Source organism: Oncorhynchus tshawytscha, unplaced genomic scaffold (assembly GCF_018296145.1).
Source record: "Oncorhynchus tshawytscha isolate Ot180627B unplaced genomic scaffold, Otsh_v2.0 Un_contig_1538_pilon_pilon, whole genome shotgun sequence".
In the NCBI taxonomy this organism is placed as follows: domain Eukaryota; kingdom Metazoa; phylum Chordata; class Actinopteri; order Salmoniformes; family Salmonidae; genus Oncorhynchus; species Oncorhynchus tshawytscha.
Genome location: NW_024609660.1, coordinates 228,445 through 256,401, shown reverse-complemented (window position 1 = coordinate 256,401; position 27,957 = coordinate 228,445). Strand labels below are relative to the sequence as shown.

At 49.2% G+C, this 27,957-nt stretch overlaps 1 protein-coding gene across 1 annotated transcript in view; it reads left to right on the top strand.

The window, feature by feature from the left end:
- LOC112241284 (dynein axonemal heavy chain 6-like) overlaps positions 1 to 27,957 on the top strand; it is a gene marked incomplete at its 5' end in the record, with an annotated part of 106,484 nt that overhangs the window by 32,586 nt on the left and 45,941 nt on the right. Inside the window, 9 exon segments of the mRNA XM_042316679.1 lie at positions 2,784 to 2,936; positions 4,534 to 4,674; positions 17,613 to 17,855; positions 18,585 to 18,752; positions 21,911 to 22,146; positions 25,139 to 25,241; positions 25,481 to 25,639; positions 25,734 to 25,857; positions 27,018 to 27,214. Coding sequence (XP_042172613.1) covers positions 2,784 to 2,936; positions 4,534 to 4,674; positions 17,613 to 17,855; positions 18,585 to 18,752; positions 21,911 to 22,146; positions 25,139 to 25,241; positions 25,481 to 25,639; positions 25,734 to 25,857; positions 27,018 to 27,214 — 1,524 coding nt within the window.

Sequence of the window (27,957 nt, the reverse complement as noted above, 5' to 3'; positions counted from 1 at the left end):
TCTTCACTGACACACAGGTAGGGGAGGGGGAGAGGAGGGCAAGGACATGGTGTTCCTCTTCACTGACACACAGGTAGGGGAGGGGGAGAGGAGGGCAAGGACATGGTGTTCCTCTTCACTGACACACAGGTAGGGGAGGGGGAGAGGAGGGCAAGGACATGGTGTTCCTCTTCACTGACACACAGGTAGGGGAGGGGGAGAGGAGGGCAAGGACATGGTGTTCCTCTTCACTGACACACAGGTAGGGGAGGGGGAGAGGAGGGCAAGGACATGGTGTTCCTCTTCACTGACACACAGGTAGGGGAGGGGGAGAGGAGGGCAAGGACATGGTGTTCCTCTTCACTGACACACAGGTAGGGGAGGGGGAGAGGAGGGCAAGGACATGGTGTTCCTCTTCACTGACACACAGGTAGGGGGGGGGGAGGAGGGCAAGGACATGGTGTTCCTCTCTTCACTGACACACAGGTAGGGGAGGGGGAGAGGAGGGGAAGGACATGGTGTTCCTCTTCACTGACACACAGGTAGGGGAGGGGGAGAGGAGGGCAAGGACATGGTGTTCCTCTTCACTGACACACAGGTAGGGGAGGGGGAGAGGGGTGTTCCTCTTCACTGACACACAGGTAGGGAGGGGGAGAGGAGGGCAAGGACATGGTGTTCCTCTTCACTGACACACAGGTAGGGGAGGGGGAGAGGAGGGCAAGGACATGGTGTTCCTCTTCACTGACACACAGGTAGGGGAGGGGGAGAGGAGGGGAAGGACATGGTGTTCCTCTTCACTGACACACAGGTAGGGGAGGGGGAGAGGAGGGCAAGGACATGGTGTTCCTCTTCACTGACACACAGGTAGGGGGGGGAGAGGAGGGCAAGGACATGGTGTTCCTCTTCACTGACACACAGGTAGGGGAGGGGGAGAGGAGGGCAAGGACATGGTGTTCCTCTTCACTGACACACAGGTAGGGGAGGGGGAGAGGAGGGCAAGGACATGGTGTTCCTCTTCACTGACACACAGGTAGGGGAGGGGGGGGTTCCTCTTCACTGACACAGGGGAGGGGGCAAGGACATGGTGTTCCTCTTCACTGACACACAGGTAGGGGAGGGGGAGAGGAGGGCAAGGACATGGTGTTCCTCTTCACTGACACACAGGTAGGGGAGGGGGAGAGAGGAGGGCAAGGACATGGTGTTCCTCTTCACTGACACACAGGTAGGGGAGGGGGAGAGGAGGGCAAGGACATGGTGTTCCTCTTCACTGACACACAGGTAGGGGAGGGGGAGAGGAGGGCAAGGACATGGTGTTCCTCTTCACTGACACACAGGCAGGGGAGGGGGAGAGGAGGGCAAGGACATGGTGTTCCTCTTCACTGACACACAGGTAGGGGGGGGGGGAGAGGAGGGCAAGGACATGGTGTTCCTCTTCACTGACACACAGGTAGGGGAGGGGGAGAGGAGGGCAAGGACATAGTGTTTCCTCTTCACATGGTGTTCCTCTTCACTGACACACAGGTAGGGGAGGGGGAGAGGAGGGCAAGGACATGGTGTTCCTCTTCACTGACACACAGGTAGGGGAGGGGGAGAGGAGGGGAAGGACATGGTGTTCCTCTTCACTGACACACAGGTAGGGGAGGGGGAGGGAGGGGAGGGCAAGGACATGGTGTTCCTCTTCACTGACACACAGGTAGGGGAGGGGAAGAGGGGGAGAGGAGGGCAAGGACATGGTGTTCCTCTTCACTGACACACAGGTAGGGGAGGGGGAGAGGAGGGGAAGGACATGGTGTTCCTCTTCACTGACACACAGGTAGGGGAGGGGGAGAGGAGGGCAAGGACATGGTGTTCCTCTTCACTGACACACAGGTAGGGGAGGGGGAGAGGAGGGCAAGGACATGGTGTTCCTCTTCACTGACACACAGGTAGAGGAGGGGGGGAGAGGAGGGCAAGGACATGGTGTTCCTCTTCACTGACACACAGGTAGGGGAGGGGGAGAGGAGGGCAAGGACATGGTGTTCCTCTTCACTGACACACAGGTAGGGGAGGGGAAGAGGGGGAGAGGAGGGCAAGGACATGGTGTTCCTCTTCACTGACACACAGGTAGGGGAGGGGGAGAGGAGGGGAAGGACATGGTGTTCCTCTTCACTGACACACAGGTAGGGGGAGGGGGAGAGGAGGGGAAGGACATGGTGTCCCTCTTCACTGACACACAGGTAGGGGAGGGGGGGAGAGGAGGGCAAGGACATGGTGTTCCTCTTCACTGACACACAGGTAGGGGAGGGGGAGAGGAGGGCAAGGACATGGTGTTCCTCTTCACTGACACACAGGTAGGGGAGGGGAGAGGAGGGCAAGGACATGGTGTTCCTCTTCACTGACACACAGGTAGGGGAGGGGGAGAGGAGGGGAAGGACATGGTGTTCCTCTTCACTGACACACAGGTAGAGGAGGGGGGAGAGGAGGGCAAGGACATGGTGTTCCTCTTCACTGACACACAGGTAGGGGAGGGGAAGAGGGGGCAAGGAGGGGAGAGTTTGCAAGAACAGGTGTGTGTGCATGGAGGCCATGTGATGGGCAGATAGCAGGTCTATAAAGACTGTACCAGACAGCTAATGAAGTAGATATGGCCAGTGTTTATCTGTGACCATCTGCTTGCCAAACCATGCCACCTCTGTGACTCATCACCTCATTACCCCACTGAGCAGAAGCCGAGGCATTAGCCCTGGAAGCTATAGCTTCAGTCTTCAGTTCTCAGGCACGTTTCCATCCCCCCTCCATTACATGTGTGTATTATTGTTCATCAGATCGTGGTGGAGGAGTTCCTAGAGGACATTAACAACATGTTGAACAGTGGAGAGGTGCCCAACCTGTTTGAGAAGGATGATCTGGAGCAGGTCCTGGCTGCCACACGGCCCAGAGCCAAGGAGGCCGGCATTAACGAGGGAAACCGAGACGAGGTACAGTAGAGTACACACTCACTCATAGAACACTCAATATAGAATTGTAATTACAGGGATCCTCTGTAAAAGAGACCTTTACTCCCTGTCAAAATAAAGGTTAAATATAATAATTACATGTGTAATATTTATGTATGTACTGTCGTGTCTTTACTATGGATTCAATGATATGACATGTTATTTTATAAAATTAAATTATCTGTAATCAATAATTACCTGATTAAACTAATCATGTAAATGTATTAACTAGGAAGTCGGGGCACCACGGAAGCATGTTTATAGAGCTGTTGTCTTCGGAAGAGATTGTCCGTCCTTTCCTAGCCCACGTTTACAGCTGCTGCTGATAACTCAATGTCTAGGATGTATCACTTCTTCAGTGAATAAGAGTTCAAAGTTCATACCAAGTTGCCATACTAAGCTCATGCTATATTCTGGCTGGTGTATTCAAATTCATCCTTCCAGCATGGCGATCTCTACCTCTACGTTGAAATTCGCCTTTCTGAACGAATGGACATCAGTCCTCACGTCATCAGGAACACAATGTTAATTTTGTTAGGTTGTAATCATTCATCCATTTGCAACCAGAGCTCACGCTGAGGTTGGCTTAGTTCGCCGTGAATTAGGTCACGGGGGTTCTTATAGTAATGTAGAATAGGGATTGCTTCATCGTTTCCAACCAATACCTATTCACGTGGGCGTCGCCACTGATTGAGCACATTTTACTTATGAAAACAATTCTCTAATTTTAAAAGCTAAAATGACATCTTTTCACAAATAGTTTCATATTTAAACATTTAAATTGCACAACAATTCCATGTGAATCTGATAACTATAATGTGTAAACTACACAAGATACAGTTTATGTCGTCCTGTCATCAGATATAATGTCCCAGACAAAGAATATGATGTCAGATCAGTTGTTTAAGTACCAACGGACACTTTCAACTGGTTGCATTACACAAAGATTGTTCTTTTCCCCAACCTGTTGATGTTTCCATACTCTCTATGTTAACAACAGGGCTTTCCAAGAGTCCATTCTGTAGAGTGGACAGAAAAGGGGGAGATTTATGGGGGGTTATAAACCTCCCCAACAGGGCAACGTCATGACAGTACCATTCATTAATATTTATACATGTATTTATCCAGCGACCTATTCATTCAAATCGTAATGTATGTATTGATGTATGTGTTCATATTGAGCTGTTCATCCCAGTAGGATTCAGTATAGTGTCTCATGTCTTGTTAAGGTCCTATATGAAGTGTTGAGGCAGCAGCTATGTCCCAGCAGTAGTCTGTCAACAAGGCAGAGCAGCAGGCTCTGGACACCTCCAGAACTCTGACCCCTTCGCTTTAATTACATGGACTGTGGCCTCAGTCTAAACAACACTCAATTGATTTCCTCTCATGTGTTAGACGGTTTGAATTTGGCACTTGACTATATAGTGAGTCTGTTTGCATGAGTTAATTTGTATGCGTTTGCTTGAATGCATTTCTATAGATGTGTGTGTGTCTCCCTGTGTGTGTCTCCCTGTATGTCTCTCCATGTGTGTGTCTGTAACATGTGTGTGTCTGTAACCTGTTTGTGTGTGTGTGTTAGGTGTTCCAGTTCTTCATCTCTCGGGTCAGAGAGAAGCTGCACATTGTGTTGTGTATGAGTCCTGTAGGAGATGCCTTCAGGTCCCGCTGTCGTATGTTCCCCTCTCTGGTCAACTGCTGCACCATCGACTGGTTTGTACAGGTCAGGACACTACGCTCTCTGTGGGTGTGGGATTGCCTCTCTCTATCTGTCTCTGTCTCTCTCTCTCTGTCTCTCTCTGTCTCTGTGGGTGTGTGATTGCCTCTCTCTATCTGTCTCTGTCTCTCTCTCTGTCTCTCTCTGTCTCTCTCTGTCTCTGTGGGTGTGTGATTGCCTCTCTCTATCTGTCTCTGTCTCTCTCTCTCTGTCTCTCTGTCTCTGTGGGTGTGTGATTGCCTCTCTCTATCTGTCTCTGTCTCTCTCTCTGTCTCTCTCTGTCTCTCTCTGTCTCTGTGGGTGTGGGATTGCCTCTCTCTATCTGTCTCTCTCTCTCTGTCTCTCTCTGTCTCTGTGGGTGTGTGATTGCCTCTCTCTATCTGTCTCTGTCTATCTCTCTGTCTCTCAATTCAATTCAATTCAAGGGCTTTATTGGCATGGGAAACATGTGTTAACATTGCCAAAGCAAGTGAGGTAGACAACATACAAAGTGAATATATAAAAGTGAAAAACAACAAAAATTAACAGTAAACATTACACATACAGAGGTTTCAAAACAGTAAAGACATTACAAATGTCATATTATATATATATACAGTGTTTTAACAATGTACAAATGGTTAAAGGACACAAGATCAAATAAATAAGCATAAATATGGGTGTATTTACAATGGTGTTTGTTCTTCACTGGTTGCCCTTTTCTCGTGGCAACAGGTCACAAACCTTGCTGCTGTGATGGCACACTGTGGAATGTCACCCAGTAGATATGGGAGTTTTTCAAAATTGGATTTGTTTTCGAATTCTTTGTGGATCTGTGTAATCTGAGGGAAATATGTCTCTCTAATATGGTCATACATTGGGCAGGAGGTTAGGAAGTGCAGCTCAGTTTCCACCTCATTTTGTGGGCAGTGAGCACATAGCCTGTCTTCTCTTGAGAGCCATGTCTGCCTACGGCGGCCTTTCTCAATAGCAAGGCTATGCTCACTGAGTCTGTACATAGTCAAAGCTTTCCTTAATTTTGGGTCAGTCACAGTGGTCAGGTATTCTGCCACTGTGTACTCTCTGTGTAGGGCCAAATAGCATTCTAGTTTGCTCTGTTTTTGTTAATTCTTTCCAATGTGTTAAGTAGTTATCTTTTTGTTTTCTCATGATTTGGTTGGGTCTAATTGTGCTGCTGTCCTGGGGCTCTGTAGTGTGTGTTTGTGAACAGAGCCCCAGGACCAGCTTGCTTAGGGACTCTTCTCCAGGTTCATCTCTCTGTAGGTGATGGCTTTGTTATGGAAGGTTTGGGAATCGCTTCCTTTTAGGTGGTTGTAGAATTTAACAGCTCTTTTCTGGATTTTGATAATTAGTGGGTATCGGCCTAATTCTGCTCTGCATGCATTATTTGGTGTTCTACGTTGTACACGGAGGATATTTTTGCAGAATTCTGCGTGCAGAGTCTCAATTTGGTGTTTGTCCCATTTTGTGAAGTCTTGGTTGGTGAGCGGACCCCAGACCTCACAACCATAAAGGGCAATGGGCTCTATGACTGATTCAAGTATTTTTAGCCAAATCCTAATTGGTATGTTGAAATTTATGTTTCTTTTGATTGTCTCTGTGTGTGTGGGATTGCCTCTTTATCTCCATCCAACTCTGTCTCTCTGTCTCTGTGTGTGTGTGGGGATTGCCTCTCTTTATCTCTGTCTCTGTCTCTCTCCCTCTCTCTCTCTCTCTCTCTGTCTCTGCGTGTGGGGGATTGCCTCTCTTTATCTCTGTCTCTGTCTCTCTCCCTCTCTCTCTCTCTCTCTCTCTCTGTCTCTGCGTGTGGGGGATTGCCTCTCTTTATCTCTGTCTCTGTCTCTCTCCCTCCTCTCTCTCTCTCTCTCTGCGTGTGGGGGATTGCTCTCTCTGTCTCTGCGTGTGGGGGATTGCCTCTCTCTCTCTGCGTGTGGGGGATTGCCTCTCTCTGTCTCTGCGTGTGGGGGATTGCCTCTCTCTGTCTCTGTGTGTGTATTTCTGTCTAATTAGTGAATTGTCAAAAACACGCACACTCATTTACTTTCTGTAATGAGAAGTATGTTGTCACTGCGTGCTCTCAGGGTGAAATGCTCCTCCATTCATCTCCATCAGGAATGTGTGTCAGGCACCCTGGTGTGTTGTGTCAGGCTCTGTGGGTGTGTGTAATGTCTGTGTGTGTGTGTGATGGATCACAGGGCGTGGGCTCGCCCCAGGTGTCCATTAGCGAAGCGCGCCCCTCTCTTCTATAGTTCCACCTCTTTTAATCTGCCTGTTTATTTTCATCATCCCTCCCTCTCTCCTCCACTCTCATCCCTCCATCAAGGTGACCCCCACTGAGAAGGAGCAGTCAGATGCAGTCAGGCGTTTATTTAGTGAGGACTTTATTCTGTTTGTTTAAAAGGAGTCTCTGACCCCCCCCCCTCTCTCACTCTCTGTCTCTCTCACTCTCTGTCTCTCTCACTCTCTCTCTCTCTCTCTCTCTCTCTCTCTCTCTCTCACTCTCTCTCTCATTCTCTCTCTCTTTCTCAATTCAATTCAAGGGGCTTTATTGGCATGGGAAACATGTGTTAACATTGCCAAAGCAAGTGAAAAGTGAAATAAACAATACAAATGAACAGTAAATATTACACTCACACAAGTTCCAAAAGAATAGTGGGGTTCGGCCTGTTGTTCTGCTCACGGCCTGGGCATATGAGCTGCTGTCATGTTGAGGTCCTTGCAACAGGGGTGGGGGGGGGCATGTATACATTAGGTTTGAGGCACAGTCTCGCAAAATGCTTGCATTCACCCGCTGTGTGGTGGCAGGGTGGAGATAACCACTTGTGCGTTGGAGAAAGTATAAGACGTTTTTTCAATCACTCCCTTTCCTGCTGGGGCCACCCTCTCCTGCTGGGGCCACCCTTTCCTGCTGGGGCCAACCTTTCCTGCTGTGGCCACCCTCTCCTGCTGGGGCCACCCTCTCCTGCTGGGGCCACCCTTTCCTGCTGGGGCCACCCTTTCCTGCTGTGGCCACCCTTTCCTGCTGGGCCCTCAGGTCTTTTGTGCCCGTGTGAATTATGATGTGGCTGGGGGACCCTAGTTTGTCCTCTGACAACAGCTCCAGGACATGTCTAGTGTCTGTCCTCTGACAACAGCTCCAGGACATGTCTAGTGTTTGTCCTCTGACAACAACTCCAGGACATGTCTAGTGTTTGTCCTCTGACAACAGCTCCAGGACATGTCTAGTGTTTGTCCTCTGACAACAGCTCCAGGACATGTCTAGTGTCTGTCCTCTGACAACAGCTCCAGGACATGTCTAGTGTTTGTCCTCTGACAACAACTCCAGGACATGTCTAGTGTTTGTCCTCTGACAACAGCTCCAGGACATGTCTAGTGTTTGTCCTCTGACAACAGCTCCAGGACATGTCTAGTGTTTGTCCTCTGACAACAGCTCCAGGACATGTCTAGTGTTTGTCCTCTGACAACAGCTCCAGGACATGTCTAGTGTTTGTCCTCTGACAACAGCTCCAGGACATGTCTAGTGTTTGTCCTCTGACAACAGCTCCAGGACATGTCTAGTGTTTGTCCTCTGACAACAGCTCCAGGACATGTCTAGTGTTTGTCCTCTGACAACAACTCCAGGACATGTCTAGTGTCTGTCCTCTGACAACAACTCCAGGACATGTCTAGTGTCTGTCCTCTGACAACAACTCCAGGACATGTCTAGTGTCTGTCCTCTGACAACAGCTCCAGGACATGTCTAGTGTTTGTCCTCTGACAACAGCTCCAGGACATGTCTAGTGTTTGTCCTCTGACAACAGCTCCAGGACATGTCTAGTGTTTGTCCTCTGACAACAGCTCCAGGACATGTCTAGTGTTTGTCCTCTGACAACAGCTCCAGGACATGTCTAGTGTTTGTCCTCTGACAACAACTCCAGGACATGTCTAGTGTTTGTCCTCTGACAACAGCTCCAGGACATGTCTAGTGTTTGTCCTCTGACAACAGCTCCAGGACATGTCTAGTGTTTGTCCTCTGACAACAGCTCCAGGACCTGTGGGGGCTGTTAGGAGTGGTAGTGCTGTTGGAGGAGCTGACAGGGGGCTGTTAGGAGTGGTAGGGCTGTTGGAGGAGCTGACAGGGGGCTGTTAGGAGTGGTAGGGCTGTTGGAGGAGCTGACAGGGGGCTGTTAGTAGTGGTAGGGCTGTTGGAGGAGCTGACAGGGGGCTGTTAGGAGTGGTAGGGCTGTTGGAGAAGCTGACAGGGGGCTGTTAGGAGTGGTAGGGCTGTTGGAGGAGCTGACAGGGGGCTGTTAGGAGTGGTAGGGCTGTTGGAGGAGCTGACAGGGGGCTGTTAGTAGTGGTAGGGCTGTTGGAGGAGCTGACAGGGGGCTGTTAGGAGTGGTAGGGCTGTTGGAGAAGCTGACAGGGGGCTGTTAGGAGTGGTAGGGCTGTTGGAGGAGCTGACAGGGGGCTGTTAGGAGTGGTAGGGCTGTTGGAGGAGCTGACAGGGGGCTGTTAGGAGTTGTAGGGCTGTTGGAGGAGCTGACAGGGGGTTGGTGGGTCCTCTGTCTGTCCGATCGTGGTGTTGAAGTTGTTGTCCGGGTCTGAGGTGGGCTGTTCTGCTGGCTTCTCTGGGGGAGTGTCCTGCTCTCTGTCACACCTCAGCTTTCTCACCTCCTCCTTCACTGCTGTTAGCTGTTCCATGTGTCCCTCTCCCTCCTCCTTCACTGCTGTTAGCTGTTCCATGTGTTCCTCTCTCTCCTCCTTCACTGATGTTAGCTGTTCCATGTGTTCCTCTCTCTCCTCCTTCACTGATGTTAGCTGTTCCATGTGTTCCTCTCCCTCCTTCACTGATGTTAGCTGTTCCATGTGTTCCTCTCCCTCCTCCTTCACTGCTGTTAGCTGTTCCATGTGTCCCTCTCCCTCCTCCTTCACTGCTGTTAGCTGTTCCATGTGTTCCTCTCTCTCCTCCTTCACTGATGTTAGCTGTTCCATGTGTTCCTCTCTCTCCTCCTTCACTGATGTTAGCTGTTCCATGTGTTCCTCTCCCTCCTTCACTGCTGTTAGCTGTTCCATGTGTTCCTCTCCCTCCTCCTTCACTGCTGTTAGCTGTTCCATGTGTTCCTCGCTCTCCTCCTTCACTGCTGTTAGCTGTTCCATGTGTTCCTCTCTCTCCTCCTTCACTGATGTTAGCTGTTCCATGTGTTCTTCTCCCTCCTCCTTCACTGCTGTTAGCTGTACCATGTGTTCCTCTCTCTCCCTTCACTCCTTCACTGCTGTTAGCTGGTCTGTGTTAATATAGCACTGTGCTAGGGGGTGGTCTGTGTTAATATAGCACTGTGTCAGGGCATGGTCTGTGTTAATATAGCACTGTGCCAGGGGATGGTCTGTGTTAATATAGCACTGTGCCAGGGGATGGTCTGGTTAATATAGCACTGTGCACTGTGCTAGGGGATGGTATGTGTTAATATAGCACTGTGCCAGGGGATTGTCTGTGTTAATATAGCACTGTGCCATGGGATGGTCTTTTAATATAGCACTGTGCTAGGGGATGGTCTGTGTTAATATAGCACTGTGCCAGGGGATGGTCTGTGTTAATATAGCACTGTGCCATGGGATGGTCTGTGTTAATATAGCACTGTGCACTGTGCCAGGGGATGGTCTGGTTAATATAGCACTGTGCCAGGGGATGGTCTGGTTAATATAGCACTGTGTCAGGGGATGGTCTGTGTTAATATAGCACTGTGCCAGGGGATGGTCTGGTTAATATAGCACTGTACCAGGGGATGGTCTGTGTTAATATAGCACTGTGCTAGGGGATGGTCTGTGTTAATATAGCACTGTGCCATGGGATGGTCTGGTTAATATAGCACTGTGCCAGGGGATGGTCTGGTTAATATAGCACTGTGCCAGGGGATGGTCTGGTTAATATAGCACTGTGCCAGGGGATGGTCTGGTTAATATAGCACTGTGTCAGGGGATGGTCTGTGTTAATATAGCACTGTGCCAGGGGATGGTCTGGTTAATATAGCACTGTACCAGGGGATGGTCTGTGTTAATATAGCACTGTGCTAGTGGATGGTCTGTGTTAATATAGCACTGTGCCAGTGGGATGGTCTGTGTTAATATAGCACTGTGCCATGGGATGGTCTGTGTTAATATAGCACTGTGCCATGGGGATGGTCTGGTTAATATAGCACTGTGCCAGGGGATGGTCTGGTTAATATAGCACTGTGCCAGGGGATGGTCTGTGTTAATATAGCACTGTGCCAGGGGATGGTCTGTGTTAATATAGCACTGTGCCAGGGGATGGTCTGGTTAATATAGCACTGTGCTAGGGGATGGTCTGTGTTAATATAACACTGTGCCATGGGATGGTCTGTGTTAATATAGCACTGTGCTAGGGGATTGTCTGTGTTAATATAGCACTGTGCCAGGGGATGGTCTGGTTAATATAGCACTGTGCCAGGGGATGGTCTGGTTAATATAGCACTGTGCCAGGGGATGGTCTGGTTAATATAGCACTGTGCCAGGGGATGGTCTGGTTAATATAGCACTGTGCCAGGGGATGGTCTGGTTAATATAGCACTGTGCCAGGGGATGGTCTGGTTAATATAGCACTGTGCCAGGGGATGGTCTGTGTTAATATAGCACTGTGCCAGGGGATGGTCTGTGTTAATATAGCACTGTGCCAGGGGATGGTCTGTGTTAATATAGCACTGTGCCAGGGGATGGTCTGTGTTAATATAGCACTGTGCCAGGGGATGGTCTGGTTAATATAGCACTGTGCCAGGGGATGGTCTGTGTTAATATAGCACTGTGCCAGGGGATTGTCTGTGTTAATATAGCACTGTGCCATGGGATGGTCTATTTTAATATAGCACTGTGCTAGGGGATGGTCTGTGTTAATATAGCACTGTGCCAGGGGATGGTCTGTGTTAATATAGCACTGTGCCAGGGGATGGTCTGTGTTAATATAGCACTGTGCCAGGGGATGGTCTGGTTAATATAGCACTGTGCCAGGGGATGGTCTGTGTTAATATAGCACTGTGCCAGGGGATTGTCTGTGTTAATATAGCACTGTGCCATGGGATGGTCTGTTTAATATAGCACTGTGCTAGGGGATGGTCTGTGTTAATATAGCACTGTGCCATGGGATGGTCTGTGTTAATATAGCACTGTGCCATGGGGATGGTCTGGTTAATATAGCACTGTGCCAGGGGATGGTCTGGTTAATATAGCACTGTGCCAGGGGATGGTCTGGTTAATATAGCACTGTGTCAGGGGATGGTCTGTGTTAATATAGCACTGTGCCAGGGGATGGTCTGGTTAATATAGCACTGTACCAGGGGATGGTCTGTGTTAATATAGCACTGTGCCAGGGGATGGTCTGTGTTAATATAGCACTGTGCCATGGGATGGTCTGTGTTAATATAGCACTGTGCCAGGGGATGGTCTGGTTAATATAGCACTGTGCCAGGGGATGGTCTGGTTAATATAGCACTGTGCCAGGGGATGGTCTGGTTAATATAGCACTGTGCCAGGGGATGGTCTGTGTTAATATAGCACTGTGCCAGGGGATGGTCTGGTTAATATAGCACTGTGCCAGGGGATGGTCTGTGTTAATATAGCACTGTGCTAGGGGATGGTCTGTGTTAATATAGCACTGTGCCATGGGATGGTCTGTGTTAATATAGCACTGTGCCAGGGGATGGTCTGTGTTAATATAGCACTGTGCCAGGGGATGGTCTGTGTTAATATAGCACTGTGCTAGGGGATGGTCTGTGTTAATATAGCACTGTGCCAGGGGATGGTCTGGTTAATATAGCACTGTGCTAGGGGATGGTCTGTGTTAATATAGCACTGTGCCAGGGGATGGTCTGGTTAATATAGCACTGTGCCAGGGGATGGTCTGTGTTAATATAGCACTGTGCCAGGGGATGGTCTGTGTTAATATAGCACTGTGCCAGGGGATGGTCTGTGTTAATATAGCACTGTGCTAGGGGATGGTCTGTGTTAATATAGCACTGTGCCAGGGGATGGTCTGGTTAATATAGCACTGTGCCAGGGGATGGTCTGGTTAATATAGCACTGTGCCAGGGGATGGTCTGGTTAATATAGCACTGTGCCAGGGGATGGTCTGGTTAATATAGCACTGTGCCAGGGGATGGTCTGGTTAATATAGCACTGTGCCAGGGGATGGTCTGGTTAATATAGCACTGTGCCAGGGGATGGTCTGTGTTAATATAGCACTGTGCTAGGGGATGGTCTGGTTAATATAGCACTGTGCCAGGGGATGGTCTGTGTTAATATAGCACTGTGCCAGGGGATGGTCTGTGTTAATATAGCACTGTGCCATGCCACTGGGGATGGTCTGGTTAATATAGCACTGTGCCAGGGGATGGTCTGTGTTAATATAGCACTGTGCCAGGGGATGGTCTGGTTAATATAGCACTGTGCCAGGGGATGGTCTGTGTTAATATAGCACTGTGCCAGGGGATGGTCTGTGTTAATATAGCACTGTGCCAGGGGATGGTCTGTGTTAATATAGCACTATGCCACTGCCAGGGGATGGTCTGGTTAATATAGCACTGTGCCAGGGGATGGTCTGTGTTAATATAGCACTGTGCCAGGGGATGGTCTGTGTTAATATAGCACTGTGCTAGGGGATGGTCTGGTTAATATAACACTGTGCCAGGGGATGGTCTGGTTAATATAGCACTGTGCCAGGGGATGGTCTGGTTAATATAACACTGTGCCAGGGGATGGTCTGTGTTAATATAGCACTATGCCAGGGGATGGTCTGTGTTAATATATTACTGTACCAGGGGATGGTCTGGTTAATATAGCACTGTGCTAGGGGATGGTCTGTGTTAATATAGCACTGTGCTAGGGGATGGTCTGTGTTAATATAGCACTGTGCCAGGGGATGGTCTGTGTTAATATAGCACTGTGCCAGGGGATGGTCTGTGTTAATATAGCACTGTGCCAGGGGATGGTCTGTGTTAATATTGCACTGTACCAGGGGATGGTCTGTGTTAATATAGCACTGTGCTAGGGGATTGTCTGTGTTAATATATCACTGTGCTAGGGGATTGTCTGTGTTAATATATCACTGTGCCAGGGGATGGTCTGTGTTAATATAGCACTGTGCTAGGGGATTGTCTGTGTTAATATAGCACTGTGCCAGGGGATGGTCTGTGTTAATATAGCACTGTGCCAGGGGATGGTCTGTGTTAATATAGCACTGTGCTAGGGGATGGTCTGGTTAATATAGCACTGTGCCAGGGGATGGTCTGGTTAATATAGCACTGTGCTAGGGGATGGTCTGGTTAATATAGCACTGTGCCATGGGATGGTCTGTGTTAATATATCACTGTGCCAGGGGATGGTCTGTGTTAATATAGCACTGTGCTAGGGGATGGTCTGGTTAATATAGCACTGTGCCAGGGGATGGTCTGGTTAATATAGCACTGTGCTAGGGGATGGTCTGGTTAATATAGCACTGTGCCAGGGATGGTCTGGTTAATATAGCACTGTGCTAGGGGATGGTCTGTGTTAATATAGCACTGTGCCAGGGGATGGTCTGGTTAATATAGCACTGTGCCAGGGGATGGTCTGGTTAATATAGCACTGTGCTAGGGGATGGTCTGGTTAATATAGCACTGTGCCAGGGGATGGTCTGGTTAATATAGCACTGTGCCATGGGATGGTCTGTGTTAATATAGCACTGTGCCAGGGGATGGTCTGGTTAATATAGCACTGTGCCAGGGGATGGTCTGGTTAATATAACACTGTGCTAGGGATGGTCTGTGTTAATATAGCACTGTGCCAGGGGATGGTCTGGTTAATATAGCACTGTGCCAGGGGATGGTCTGGTTAATATAGCACTGTGCCAGGGGATGGTCACTGTGCCATGCCAGGGGATGGTCTGTGCCATAGCACTGTGCCAGGGGATGGTCTGTGTTAATATAGCACTGTGCCAGGGGATGGTCTGTTAATATAGCACTGTGCTGTGTTAATATAGCACTGTGCCAGGGGATGGTCTGGTTAATATAGCACTGTGCCAGGGGATGGTCTGGTTAATATAGCACTGTGCCAGGGGATGGTCTGTGTTAATATAGCACTGTGCCAGGGGATGGTCTGTGTTAATATAGCACTGTGCCAGGGGATGGTCTGTGTTAATATAGCACTGTGCCAGGGGATTGTCTGTGTTAATATATCACTGTGCCAGGGGATGGTCTGTGTTAATATAGCACTGTGCTAGGGGATTGTCTGTGTTAATATATCACTGTGCCAGGGGATGGTCTGGTTAATATAGCACTGTACCAGGGGATTGTCTGTGTTAATATATCACTGTGCTAGGGGATGGTCTGGTTAATATAGCACTGTGCCAGGGGATGGTCTGGTTAATATAGCACTGTACCAGGGGATGGTCTGGTTAATATAGCACTGTGCTAGGGGATGGTCTGGTTAATATAGCACTGTACCAGGGGATTGTCTGTGTTAATATATCACTGTGCCAGGGGATGGTATGGTTAATATAGCACTGTACCAGGGGATGGTCTGGTTAATATAGCACTGTGCTAGGGGATGGTCTGGTTAATATAGCACTGTGCCAGGGGATGGTCTGGTTAATATAGCACTGTGCCAGGGGATGGTCTGTGTTAATATAGCACTGTGCTAGGGGATGGTCTGTGTTAATATAGCACTGTGCCAGGGGATGGTCTGTGTTAATATAGCACTGTGCCAGGGGATGGTCTGTGTTAATATAGCACTGTGCCAGGGGATGGTCTGTGTTAATATAGCACTGTGCCAGGGGATGGTCTGGTTAATATAGCACTGTGCTAGGGGATGGTCTGTGTTAATATAGCACTGTGCCAGGGGATGGTCTGTGTTAATATAGCACTGTGCCAGGGGATGGTCTGTGTTAATATAGCACTGTGCCAGGGGATGGTCTGTGTTAATATAGCACTGTGCCAGGGGATGGTCTGTGTTAATATAGCACTGTGCCAGGGGATGGTCTGTGTTAATATAGCACTGTGCCATGGGATGGTCTGTGTTAATATAGCACTGTGCCAGGGGATGGTCTGTGTTAATATAGCACTGTGCCAGGGGATGGTCTGTGTTAATATAGCACTGTGCCAGGGGATGGTCTGTGTGGAAAGTGAAGTTGCTCACATTCCCCTTTTTGTAGCAGTCAGCAAATAGTGTCTGTGGATTGTCCTCGAGGAGATTATGTTTGTACATATTCCAGTGTTATTTTTAATATCCAAGGGGTGCTGTACTGGGATGACCTCTGCATAGGGGGCTCCAAAGGCCCATGCATTTGGGTGGGGCAGGCTGTGAAACTCTCCTGCCATTGTTTCCACACGTCTCATTCCACACTTCAGTCGTCATTGAAGTTGCAGACAGGTCTGTTCTGTCTGAGCTGCTTATTAGCTTAGTAGCCTTATTTAATACGCTTTATAACAAAAATATCTAGAGATTATTGTATTTTACATTTTCAGAAGTAGGTTCAGACTGAACATTACTCAGTCTGGATCTCAGTCTGGATCTCAGTCTGGATCTCAGTCTGGATCTCAGTCTGGTTCTCAGTCTGGTTCTCAGTCTGGATCTCAGTCTGGATCTCAGTCTGGATCTCAGTCTGGATCTCAGTCTGGATCTCAGTCTGGATCTCAGTCTGGATCTCAGTCTGGTTCTCAGTCTGGATCTCAGTCTGGATCTCAGTCTGGTTCTCAGTCTGGATCTCAGTCTGGATCTCAGTCTGGATTCTCTGGAGTCTGGTTCTCAGTCTGGATCTCAGTCTGGATCTCAGTCTGGTTCTCAGTCTGGTTCTCAGTCTGGTTCTCAGTCTGGATCTCAGTCTGGATCTCAGTCTGGATCTCAGTCTGGATCTCAGTCTGGATCTCAGTGTGGTTCTCAGTCTGGTTCTCAGTCTGGTTCTCAGTGTGGTTCTCAGTCTGGTTTCTCAGTCTGGATCTCAGTCTGGATCTCAGTCTGGATCTCAGTCTGGATCTCAGTGTGGTTCTCAGTCTGGATCTCAGTGTGGTTCTCAGTCTGGTTCTCAGTCTGGATCTCAGTCTGGATCTCAGTCTGGATCTCAGTCTGGATCTCAGTCTGGATCTCAGTCTGGATCTCAGTCTGGATCTCAGTCTGGATCTCAGTCTGGATCTCAGTCTGGTTCTCAGTCTGGTTCTCAGTCTGGATCTCAGTCTGGTTCTCAGTCTGGATCTCAGTCTGGATCTCAGTCTGGATCTCAGTCTGGATCTCAGTCTGGATCTCAGTCTGGATCTCAGTCTGGTTCTCAGTCTGGATCTCAGTCTGGATCTCAGTCTGGATCTCAGTCTGGATCTCAGTCTGGATCTCAGTCTGGATCTCAGTCTGGATCTCAGTGTGGTTCTCAGTCTGGATCTCAGTCTGGATCTCAGTGTGGTTCTCAGTCTGGTTCTCAGTCTGGATCTCAGTGTGGTTCTCAGTCTGGATCTCAGTCTGGTATTTCCAGGTTCCGCTGTGTTTCTTCTGCAGGTTTTGGTTTGTTAGAAGTTTTTTTCTTGATAGTCCTTGGTAGTAAGAATCCATTCAGTTAATTTTGTCCACAATCAAGGTTTTAGGTATGACATGTTGAGGTGTTGATGTAGAGGATAGTATCCTGTATAAATCCTTGCGAAAAAATCCATCTACATTCATCTAATTATTTTTTGGGCAGAAGAACTCAGGATCCCATGGTCTCTCTCTCTCTCTCTCTCTCTCTCTCTCTCTCTCTCTCTCTCTCTGTTCTCTCTGTCTCTCATCTGGAAGCAATGTCTCTCTCTCTCTCTCTGTCTCTCTTTATGTCTGGAAGCAATGTTCCTCTATCTCTCTTTCTCACTCTACCATGCTCTCTCTTTGACTTTCTTAATTTCCTCCTTTTTCACCTACTCTCTCCTACAATCTAACCATCCCCTCCTCTTTCCCCCCTGTAGTGGCCCCGTGAGGCCCTCCTCTCCGTGTCCCAGACCTTCTTCCAGAACGTGGAGTTTGGCAGTGAGGAGATGAAGGATCGTTTCAGTGAGATGTGTGTGGAGATCCACGTCAGTGTGACAGACATGGCCGAGAGGTTCTACTCTGAGCTGAGACGACGCTACTACACTACTCCCACCTCTTACCTGGAACTGATTAACCTCTACCTGGCCATGTTGGGAGAGAAGAGACAGCAACTAGTGGCTGTAAGAGACCAGTAATACTACTGATTAATACTGTTATTAACCTCTACCTGGCCATGTTGGGAGAGAAGAGACAGCAACTAGTGGCTGTAAGAGACCAGTAATACTACTGATTAATACTGATTAACCTCTACCTGGACAGCAACAGATCTATAATACTGTTTAGCAATAGTAAACACAGCGGCTGTGAAACATCCATAATATCTATTATTTAATGTTATCAATACTCCAGTTTAGCACACTGTGGTTTCTTTGAAACGTGGCTATTTCTCTGAATGGGCGTCAATTCTATACTCCATTCAATCCAAGAAATGTAATTGCTTCTGTGTGCCTGTTTGTGTCTGTGTGTGTGTGTGTGTTTGCATGACCGTATGTGTGTATCCTTTTGTGTGTCTGTGTGTGTGTGTGTGTGTATGTGTATTTGCATGACCGTGTGTGTGTATCCCTTTGTGTGTGTGTTTGTGTGTTTGTGTGTTTGTGTTTGCATGACCGTATGTGTGTATATCCCTTTGTGTGTCTGTGTGTTTCTGTGTGTGTGTGTGTGTGTATCCTGTGTGTGTATTCTTGTGTGTTCCTGTGTGTGCCTGTGTTTCTGTATGTGTCTGTGTGTGTGTGTGTATGTCTGTGTGTGTGTGTGTGTTTGCATGACTGCGTGTGTGTATCCCTGTGTGTGTGTTCCTGTGTGTGCCTGTGTTTCTTTATGTGTGTGTGTGTGTATTCCTGTGTGTGCAGGCTCGTGACAGGGTAAAGAATGGTCTGACTAAGCTGTTGGAGACCAACGTGTTGGTGGATAAGATGAAGGTAGACCTGTCAGCTCTGGAGCCTGTCCTCAAACAAAAGTCTATAGATGTCAACGCCCTCATGGGGAAACTAGCCGTGGACCAGGAGAGTGCAGACAAGGTGGGTGTAGAGGGAGCTAGGGAAACTAGCCGTGGACCAGAGAGTGGAGCTAGGGTGAAAGCTAGCCGTGGACCAGGAGAGGGTGGAGCTAGGGAAACTAGCCGTGGACCAGGAGAGTGCAGACAAGGTGGGTGTAGAGTGGAGCTAGGGAAACTAGCCGTGGACCAGGAGAGGGTGGAGCTAGGGAAACTAGCCGTGGACCAGGAGAGTGCAGACAAGGTGGGTGTAGAGTGGAGCTAGGGAAACTAGCCGTGGACCAGGAGAGAGTGGAGCTAGGGAAACTAGCCGTGGACCAGGAGAGAGTGGAGCTAGGGAAACTAGTCGTTGACCAGGTGGGTGTACTAGGAAACTAGCCGTGGACCAGGAGAGGGTGGAGCTAGGGAAACTAGCCGTGGACCAGGAGAGGGTGGAGCTAGGGAAACTAGCCGTGGACCAGGAGAGGGTGGAGCTAGGGAAACTAGCCGTGGACCAGGAGAGTGCAGACAAGGTGGGTGTAGAGTGGAGCTAGGGAAACTAGCCGTGGACCAGGAGAGGGTGGAGCTAGGGAAACTAGCCGTGGACCAGGAGAGGGTGGAGCTAGGGAAACTAGCCGTGGACCAGGAGAGGGTGGAGCTAGGGAAACTAGTCGTTGACCAGGAGAGGGTGGAGCTAGGGAAACTAGCCGTGGACCAGGAGAGGGTGGAGCTAGGGAAACTAGTCGTTGACAAGGTGGGTGTAGAGTGGAGCTAGGGAAACTAGCCGTGGACCAGGAGAGAGTGGAGCTAGGGAAACTAGTCGTTTGACCAGGAGAGGGTGGAGCTAGGGAAACTAGTCGTTGACCAGGAGAGGGTGGAGCTAGGGAAACTAGTCGTTGACCAGGAGAGTGCAGACAAGGTGGGTGTAGAGTGGAGCTAGGGAAACTAGCCGATGACCAGGAGAGGGTGGAGCTAGGGAAACTAGCCGTGGACCAGGAGAGAGTGGAGCTAGGGAAACTAGTCGTTGACAAGGTGGGTGTAGAGTGGAGCTAGGGAAACTAGCCGATGACCAGGAGAGGGTGGAGCTAGGGAAACTAGCCGATGACCAGGAGAGGGTGGAGCTAGGGAAACTAGTCGTTGACCAGGAGAGGGTGGAGCTAGGGAAACTAGCTGATGACCAGGAGAGGGTGGAGCTAGAGAAACTAGCCTTTGACCAGGAGAGCGCAGACAAGGTGGTGGAGTGGAGCTAGGGAAACTAGCCGATGACCAGGAGAGGGTGGAGCTAGAGAAACTAGCCTTTGACCAGGAGAGTGCAGACAAGGTGGGTGTAGAGTGGAGCTAGGGAAACTAGTTGATGACCAGGAGAGGGTGGAGCTAGGGAAACTAGCCTTTGACCAGGAGAGCGCAGACAAGGTGGGTGTAGAGTGGCGCTACGGAAACTAGCCTTTGACCAGGAGAGGGTGGAGCTAGAGAAACTAGTCGTGGACCATGAGAGCACAGACAAGGTGGGTGTAGAGTGGAGCTAGGGAAACTAGTCGTGGACCAGGAGAGGGTGGAGCTAGAGAAACTAGTCGTGGACCAGGAGAGGGTGGAGCTAGAGAAACTAGTCGTGGACCAGGAGAGGGTGGAGCTAGGGAAACTAGTCGTGGACCAGGAGAGGGTGGAGCTAGGGAAACTAGTCGTGGACCAGGAGAGGGTGGAGCTAGGGAAACTAGTCGTGGACCAGGAGAGGGTGGAGCTAGGGAAACTAGTCGTGGACCAGGAGAGGGTGGAGCTAGGGAAACTAGTCGTTAACCAGGAGAGTGCAGACAAGGTGGGTGTAGAGTGGAGCTAGGGAAACTAGTTGATGACCAGGAGAGGTGGAGCTAGGGAAACTAGCCTTGACCAGGAGACCAGACAAGGTGGGTGTAGAGGCGCTAGGGAAACTAGCCTTTGACCAGGAGAGGGTGGAGCTAGACAAACTAGTCGTGGACCAGGAGAGGGTGGAGCTAGGGAAACTAGCCGTGACCAGGAGAGGGTGGAGCTAGGGAAACTAGTCGTGGACCAGGAGAGTGCAGACAAGGTGGGTGTAGAGTGGAGCTAGAAAACTAGTCGATGACCAGGAGAGGGTGGAGCTAGGAAAACTAGTCGTGGACCAGGAGAGCGCAGACAAGGTGGGTGTAGAGTGGAGCTAGGGAAACTAGTCGATGACCAGGAGAGGGTGGAGCTAGGGAAACTAAACCAGGAAGCTAGCCGTGGACCAGGAGAGGGTGGAGCTAGGGAAACTAGTCGTGGAGCTAGGGAAACTAGCCGTGGACCAGGAGAGGGTGGAGCTAGGGAAACTAGTCGTGGACCTGGAGAGGGTGGAGCTAGGGAAACTAGTCGTTGACCAGGAGAGGGTGGAGCTAGAGAAACTAGTCGTGGACCAGGAGAGGGTGGAGCTAGAGAAACTAGTCGTGGACCAGGAGAGGGTGGAGCTAGGGAAACTAGTCGTTGACCAGTAGAGGGTGGAGCTAGGAAACTAGCCGTTGACCAGGAGAGGGTGGAGCTAGGGAAACTAGCCATTGACCAGGAGAGGGTGGAGCTAGGGAAATTAGCCGTTGACCAGGAGAGGGTGGAGCTAGGGAAACTAGCCATTGACCAGGAGAGGGTGGAGCTAGGGAAACTAGCCATTGACCAGGAGAGGGTGGAGCTAGGGAAACTAGCCATTGACCAGGAGAGGGTGGAGCTAGGGAAACTAGCCATTGACCAGGAGAGGGTGGAGCTAGGGAAACTAGCCATTGACCAGGAGAGAGTTGACAAGGGTGGGCATTTTTTGTTTGTATGTGTCTTGGGGAAATGTGTGTGTCTAGGGGGAGTGTGTGGGTGTGTAGATTGGTGTTAGTGTTATGTCCTCCTGTTTTTTTTCTTCATGTGTACGCCTATTCAACTGTCTGTCTGTCTGTCTGTCTGTCTGTCTGTCTGTCTGTCTGTCTGTCTGTCTGTCTGTCTGTCTCTGTCTGTCTGTCTGTCTGTCTGTCTGTGTGTGTCTGTCTGTCTGTCTGTCTGTCTGTCTGTCTGTCTGTCTGTTGGTCTGTGTGTGTCTGTCTGTCTGTCTGTCTGTCTGTCTGTCTGTCTGTCTGTCTGTCTGTCTGTCTCTGTCTGTCTGTCTGTCGGTCTCTGTGTGTGTGTGTGTCTGTGTGTTTGTCTGTGTGCCTGTGTGTGTGTGTGTCTGTGTGTCCCCAGGTGCGTAAAGTGGTGAAGGAGGATGAGGCCCTGGCCAAGGTGAAGGCTGAGGACACCCAGGCCATAGCAGCAGACGCTCAGAGGGATCTAGACGAGGCTCTGCCTGCTCTGGAAGGTGCCAACAAGGCCCTAGACTCACTGGACAAGGCAGACATCTCAGAGATCAGGGTCTTCACCAAACCACCTGACATGGTCATGACTGTCATGGAGGCCGTCTGCATCCTGCTGGGCAGCAAGTCAGTCCACTAACAACACTTAGATAACGGATTGACAACGTTGTGATTGATGCATATCAGTCCACTAACAACACTTAGATAACGGATTGACAACGTTGTGATTGATGCATATCAGTCCACTAACAACACTTAGATAACGTATTGACAACGTTGTGATTGATGCATGTCAGTCCGCTAACGACACTTAGATCACATATTGACAACATTATGGTTGATGCATCTTAGATCAAAAATCTAATAAATGTTTATTGGTCACATGGTTAGCAGATGTTAATGCGAGTGTAGCGAAATGCCTGTGCTTCTAGTTCTGACCGTGCAGTAATAACCAACGAGTAATCTAACAATTCCACAACCACTACCTTATACACACAAGTGTAAAGGAATGAATAAGAATATGTACATATAAATATATGGATGAGCGATGGCCGAGTGGCACAGGCAAGCTGCAAAAGATGATATAAGATACAGTAGATACATGTGAGATGAGTAATGTAAGACATGGTAACATTATTAAAGTGGCATTGTTTAAAGTGGCTAGTGATCAATTTATTAAAGTGGCCTGTGATTTGAGCCTCTATGTTGGCAGCAGCCTCTCTGAGTTAGTGATGACTATTTAACAGTCTGATGGCCTTGAGATAGAAGCTGTTTTTCAGTCTCTCGGTCCCTGCTTTTATGCACCTGTACTGACCTCACCTTCTGGATGATAGCGGGGTGAACAGGCAGTGGCTCGGGTGGTTGTTGTCCTTGATGATCTTTATGGCCTTCCTGTGACATCGGGTGGTGTAGGTGTCCTGGAGGGCAGTTAGTTTGCCCCCGGTGATGCGTTGTGCAGAACGCACTACCCTCTGGAGAGCCTTTCGATTGCGGGCGGTGCAGTTGCCGTACCAGGCGGTGATACAGCCCGACAGGATGCTCTCGCTTGTGCATCTGTAAAAGTTTGTCAGGGTATTAAGTGACAAGCCACATTTCTTCAGCCTCCTGAGGTTGAAGAGGCGCTGCTGTGCCTTCACCACACTGTCTGTGTGGGTGGACCATTTCAGTTTGTCTGTGATGTGTATGCCCAGGAACTTTCCACCTTCTCCACTGTTCTCCCTTCGATGTGGATAGGGGGGTGCTCCCTCTGCTGTTGGGTGAACAGAGAGTACAGGAGGGGGCTTAGCACGCACCCTGTGGGGCACCAGTGTTGAGGGTCAGCAAAGTGGAGATGATGTTTCCTACCTTCACCACCTGGTGGCGGCCCGTCAGAAAGTACAGGACCCAATTCCTTGTTAGTGGGCCGTACCGGTGGCACTGTATTATCCTCAAAGCTGACAAAGAAGGTGTTTAGTGTGTCTGGAAGCGAGACGTCGGTGTCTGTGACGTGGCTGGTTTTCTTTTTGTCATCCGTGATTGCCTGTAGACCCTGCCACATACGTCTTGTATCTGAGCTGTTGAATTGCGACTCCACTTTGTCCCTATACCGACATTTCACTTGTTTGATTGCCTATCGGAGGGAATAACTACATTGTTTATATTCGGCCATATTCCCAGTCCTCTTTCCATGGTTAAATATGGTAGTTCGCGCTTTCAGTTTTGCGCGATCCATCCACGGTTTCTGGTTAGGGTAGGTTTTAATAGTCATGGTGGGTACAATATCTCCAATGCACTTCCTTATAAACTCACTCACCGAGTCAGCATATAGACCGATGTTGTTCTCTGAGGCTGCCCGGAACATTTCCCAGTCAGATCAAAACAATCTTGAAGCGTGGATTCCGATTGGTCAGACCAGCGTTGAATGGTTCTAGTCATGGGTACACCCTCTTTCAGTTTCTGCCTATAAGACGGTAGGAGCAAGATGGAGTCATGGTCGGATTTGCCGAAGGGAGGACGAGGGAGGGCCTTGTATGCATCGCGGAAGTTAGAGTAGCAGTGATCGAGTGTAAGTGCTGCAATCAATATGCTGACAGAATTTAGGTAGCCTTGTTCTCAAATTTGCTTTGTTCAAATCCCCAGCTACAATAAATGCAGCCTCAGGATATATGGTTTACATAGAGTCCTGTGAAGTTCCTTGTGGGCCGTCGTGGTATCTGTTTGAGGGGGTATATACACAGCTGGGACGATAACTGACCAGTATTCTCTTGGGAGATAGTATCTCAGCTGCATGTCAGTCAGCTGACGATGCTTGGATACAGATTGATAACGTAATCATTGTCTCTGCAACAAGTCAGTCCATGAAGAGTTAACTAATGTATTAGCTAATAGCATATTATTGTTGAACTTAATGCCATATGAGGCTGTCAGTGGATGGATCACTAACGTAGCAACAACTGATACGAATGTACCAGTGACTCCCAATGCAGACACACTGGGATGGAACTTGTGAAATGTAGGCCATGCATTATTTAAAAAGACAAAATGTATCTAGCCAGTGGGCTAGTTGGGTACATTTTCTACAAGCTGATCAGCACTAGCCTCGGGCTACTGGGCTAGATACATGACCATCCCTGCATACAAACCCTACATGTTGTCATTGCCCCATAGACAGAAGGTAGCTGCAGGGTCCAGTATGGGAGACTGGCTGAGGTCAGTCACTACTCTGCTGCTGCTGAAGACTCATCATGTCCTCTTGTCTCTGTCTGTCTGATAGAATAATATGTCATCTGGATCGGTGGCTGGTGTTTTCTCTGCTGCTTCCTGTCTGTACTCATAGCAGGCCTGTTAGATAGCATGACTCCAGCTGTATCTCTCACAGACACACACACGCACGTGCACACACACACCACACACACACACACGCACGCACACACACGCACGCACGTGCACACACACACCACACACACACACACACGCACGCACGCGCACGCACGCACACACACACGCACGTGCACACACACACACACACACACACCACACAACACACACACACACACATACACACTGTATCTCTCTCTCTCTTTACTTCAACTTTGTCTCTCTCTCTCTCTCTCCTCTCTCCCCCCACCCACCTCTCCAGACCAGACTGGTCCAGTGCCAAGCAGGTGCTGGGTGACTCCTACTTCCTCAGGAAGCTGATGGAATATGACAAGGAAAACATTAAGCCCCAGATTCTCCAGAAGGTCACTAACTCTTTTGGACATTGTTGTTTTTTGATCATCTTCTATTCATGTCTTCCTGTATTGGCTTCATTATTTGTTTGTATTTCCCTCACTGCATTTGCAGAACCCCCCTCACTCTGGTCAAAAGTAGTGCACTATATAGGGACTAGGCCTCTGGTCAACAGTAGTACGCTGTATAGGGTGCGGTTTGGAACACAAACTAAATAATGATGATTTTAATTGTTGTTGTTTTTTTTTAGCTTCAGAAGTATGTGAACAACCCAGACTTTGTCCCTGAGAAGGTGGAAAAGGTGTCCAAGGCCTGCAAGTCCATGTGTATGTGGGTCCGGGCCATGGACCTCTACTCCAGAGTCCTCAAGGAGGTCGGACCCAAGAAAGAAAGACTGGCCGCCGCACAGGTCAGTGGCACACACACACACACACACACACACACACACACACCTAAGTACAGTATTAGGTATTTGTTTTTATATCCCACCCTTCTGGCTGCAGACAGAGCTGAACGCTACCATGGCAACCCTGAAGGAGAAGCAGGCCCAGCTACAGGAAGTACAGAACAAGATTAAGATCCTCCAGGACCAGTTTGACCAGAGCATCGCAGAGAAGGAGGGTCTGGGTAAGAGTTAGAGAGGAGGGTCTGGGTAAGAGTTAGAGAGGAGGGTCTGGGTAAGAGTTAGAGAGGAGGGTCTGGGTAAGAGTTAGAGAGGAGGGTCTGGGTAAGAGTTAGAGAGGAGGGTCTGGGTAAGAGTTAGAGAGGAGGGTCTGGGTAAGAGTTAGAGAGGAGGGTCTGGGTAAGAGTTAGAGAGGAGGGTCTGGGTAAGAGTTAGAGAGGAGGGTCTGGGTAAGAGTTAGAGAGGAGGGTCTGGGTAAGAGTTAGAGAGGAGGGTCTGGGTAAGAGTTAGAGAGAAGGGTATGGGTAAGAGTTAGAGGGAGGGTATGGGTAAGAGTCATAGAGGAGGGTCTGGGTAAGAGTTATATAGGAGGGTCTGGGTAAGAGTTTGAGAGGAGGGTCTGGGTAAGAGTCATAGAGGAGGGTCTGGGTAAGAGTTATATAGGAGGGTCTGGGTAAGAGTTAGAGAGAAGGGTATGGGTAAGAGTTAGAGAGGAGGGTCTGGGTAAGAGTTAGAGAGGAGGGTCTGGGTAAGAGTTAGAGAGGAGGGTCTGGGTAAGAGTTAGAGAGGAGGGTATGGGTATGGGTAAGAGTCATAGAGGAGGGTCTGGGTAAGAGTTATATAGGAGGGTCTGGGTAAGAGTTTGAGAGGAGGGTCTGGGTAAGAGTCATGAGAGGAGGGTCTGGGTAAGAGTTATATAGGAGGGTCTGGGTAAGAGTTATATAGGAGGGTCTGGGTAAGAGTTAGAGAGAAGGGTATGGGTAAGAGTTAGAGAGGAGGGTCTGGGTAAGAGTTTGAGAGGAGGGTCTGGGTAAGAGTTAGAGAGGAGGGTCTGGGTAAGAGTTAGAGAGGAGGGCCTGGGTAAGAGTTAGAGAGGAGGGTCTGGGTAAGAGTTAGAGAGAAGGGTATGGGTAAGAGTTTGAGAGGAGGGTCTGGGTAAGACTGAGTTTGACAGATTTTGGCACATGATTTCCATCATGTTGGCGCTTAAAGTTCCCACAATGTTTTCCAAGACAAACCAAAGTTCCAGGAACATGTCAGGACTAATCTACTGTAATCTCTTCTGTGTGCTGTCTGCTACATGAACTCTCTCTGCCTCCCATCCTCTCCCTCACTTTCCTTCCCTTCTCCCTCCCCTTACCCTATCCCCCCCTCTCCCCCCCAGCTAAGACCATGGCTCTGACCGAGGCGAGGCTGGGCCGTGCAGGGAAACTGACAGCAGCTCTGGGGGATGAGCAGGTTCGCTGGCAGGAGAGCATCGAACTGTTTGAACAGGAGATCCATAACGTGGTGGGAAACGTCTTCATCGCTGCAGCCTGCGTGGCGTACTACGGAGCCTTCACAATGCACTATAGACAACTGGTACATCCTTTATATACAGACTGCTAATTCTCACTATAACCTGCAGCCTGCGTGGCGTACTACGGAGCCTTCACAATGCACTATAGACAACTGGTACATCCTGTATATACAGCCTGCTAATTCTCACTATAACCTGCAGCCTGCGTGGCGTACTACGGAGCCTTCACAATGCACTATAGACAACTGGTACATCCTGTATATACAGCCTGCTAATTCTCACTATAACCTGCAGCCTGCGTGGCGTACTACGGAGCCTTCACAATGCACTATAGACAACTGGTACATCCTTTATATACAGACTGCTAATTCTCACTATAACCTGCAGCCTGCGTGGCGTACTACGGAGCCTTCACAATGCACTATAGACAACTGGTACATCCTGTACATACAGCCTGCTAATTCTCACTATAACCTGCAGCCTGCGTGGCGTACTACGGAGCCTTCACAATGCACTATAGACAACTGGTACATCCTTTATATACAGACTGCTAATTCTCACTATAACCTGCAGCCTGCGTGGCATACTACGGAGCCTTCACAATGCACTATAGACAACTGGTACATCCTTTATATACAGACCGCTAATTCTCACTATAACCTACCGCAGTATGTTGCATTATAACCATTCTAAACTACATAGCCTTCCCCTTGCAGTGGAGACACCTGGTATGTATGGCCTCTATAGAGATGTAGCTTTATACACGGTTCTTACTATCTGTTATATACTTTCACTCTACTTCTGC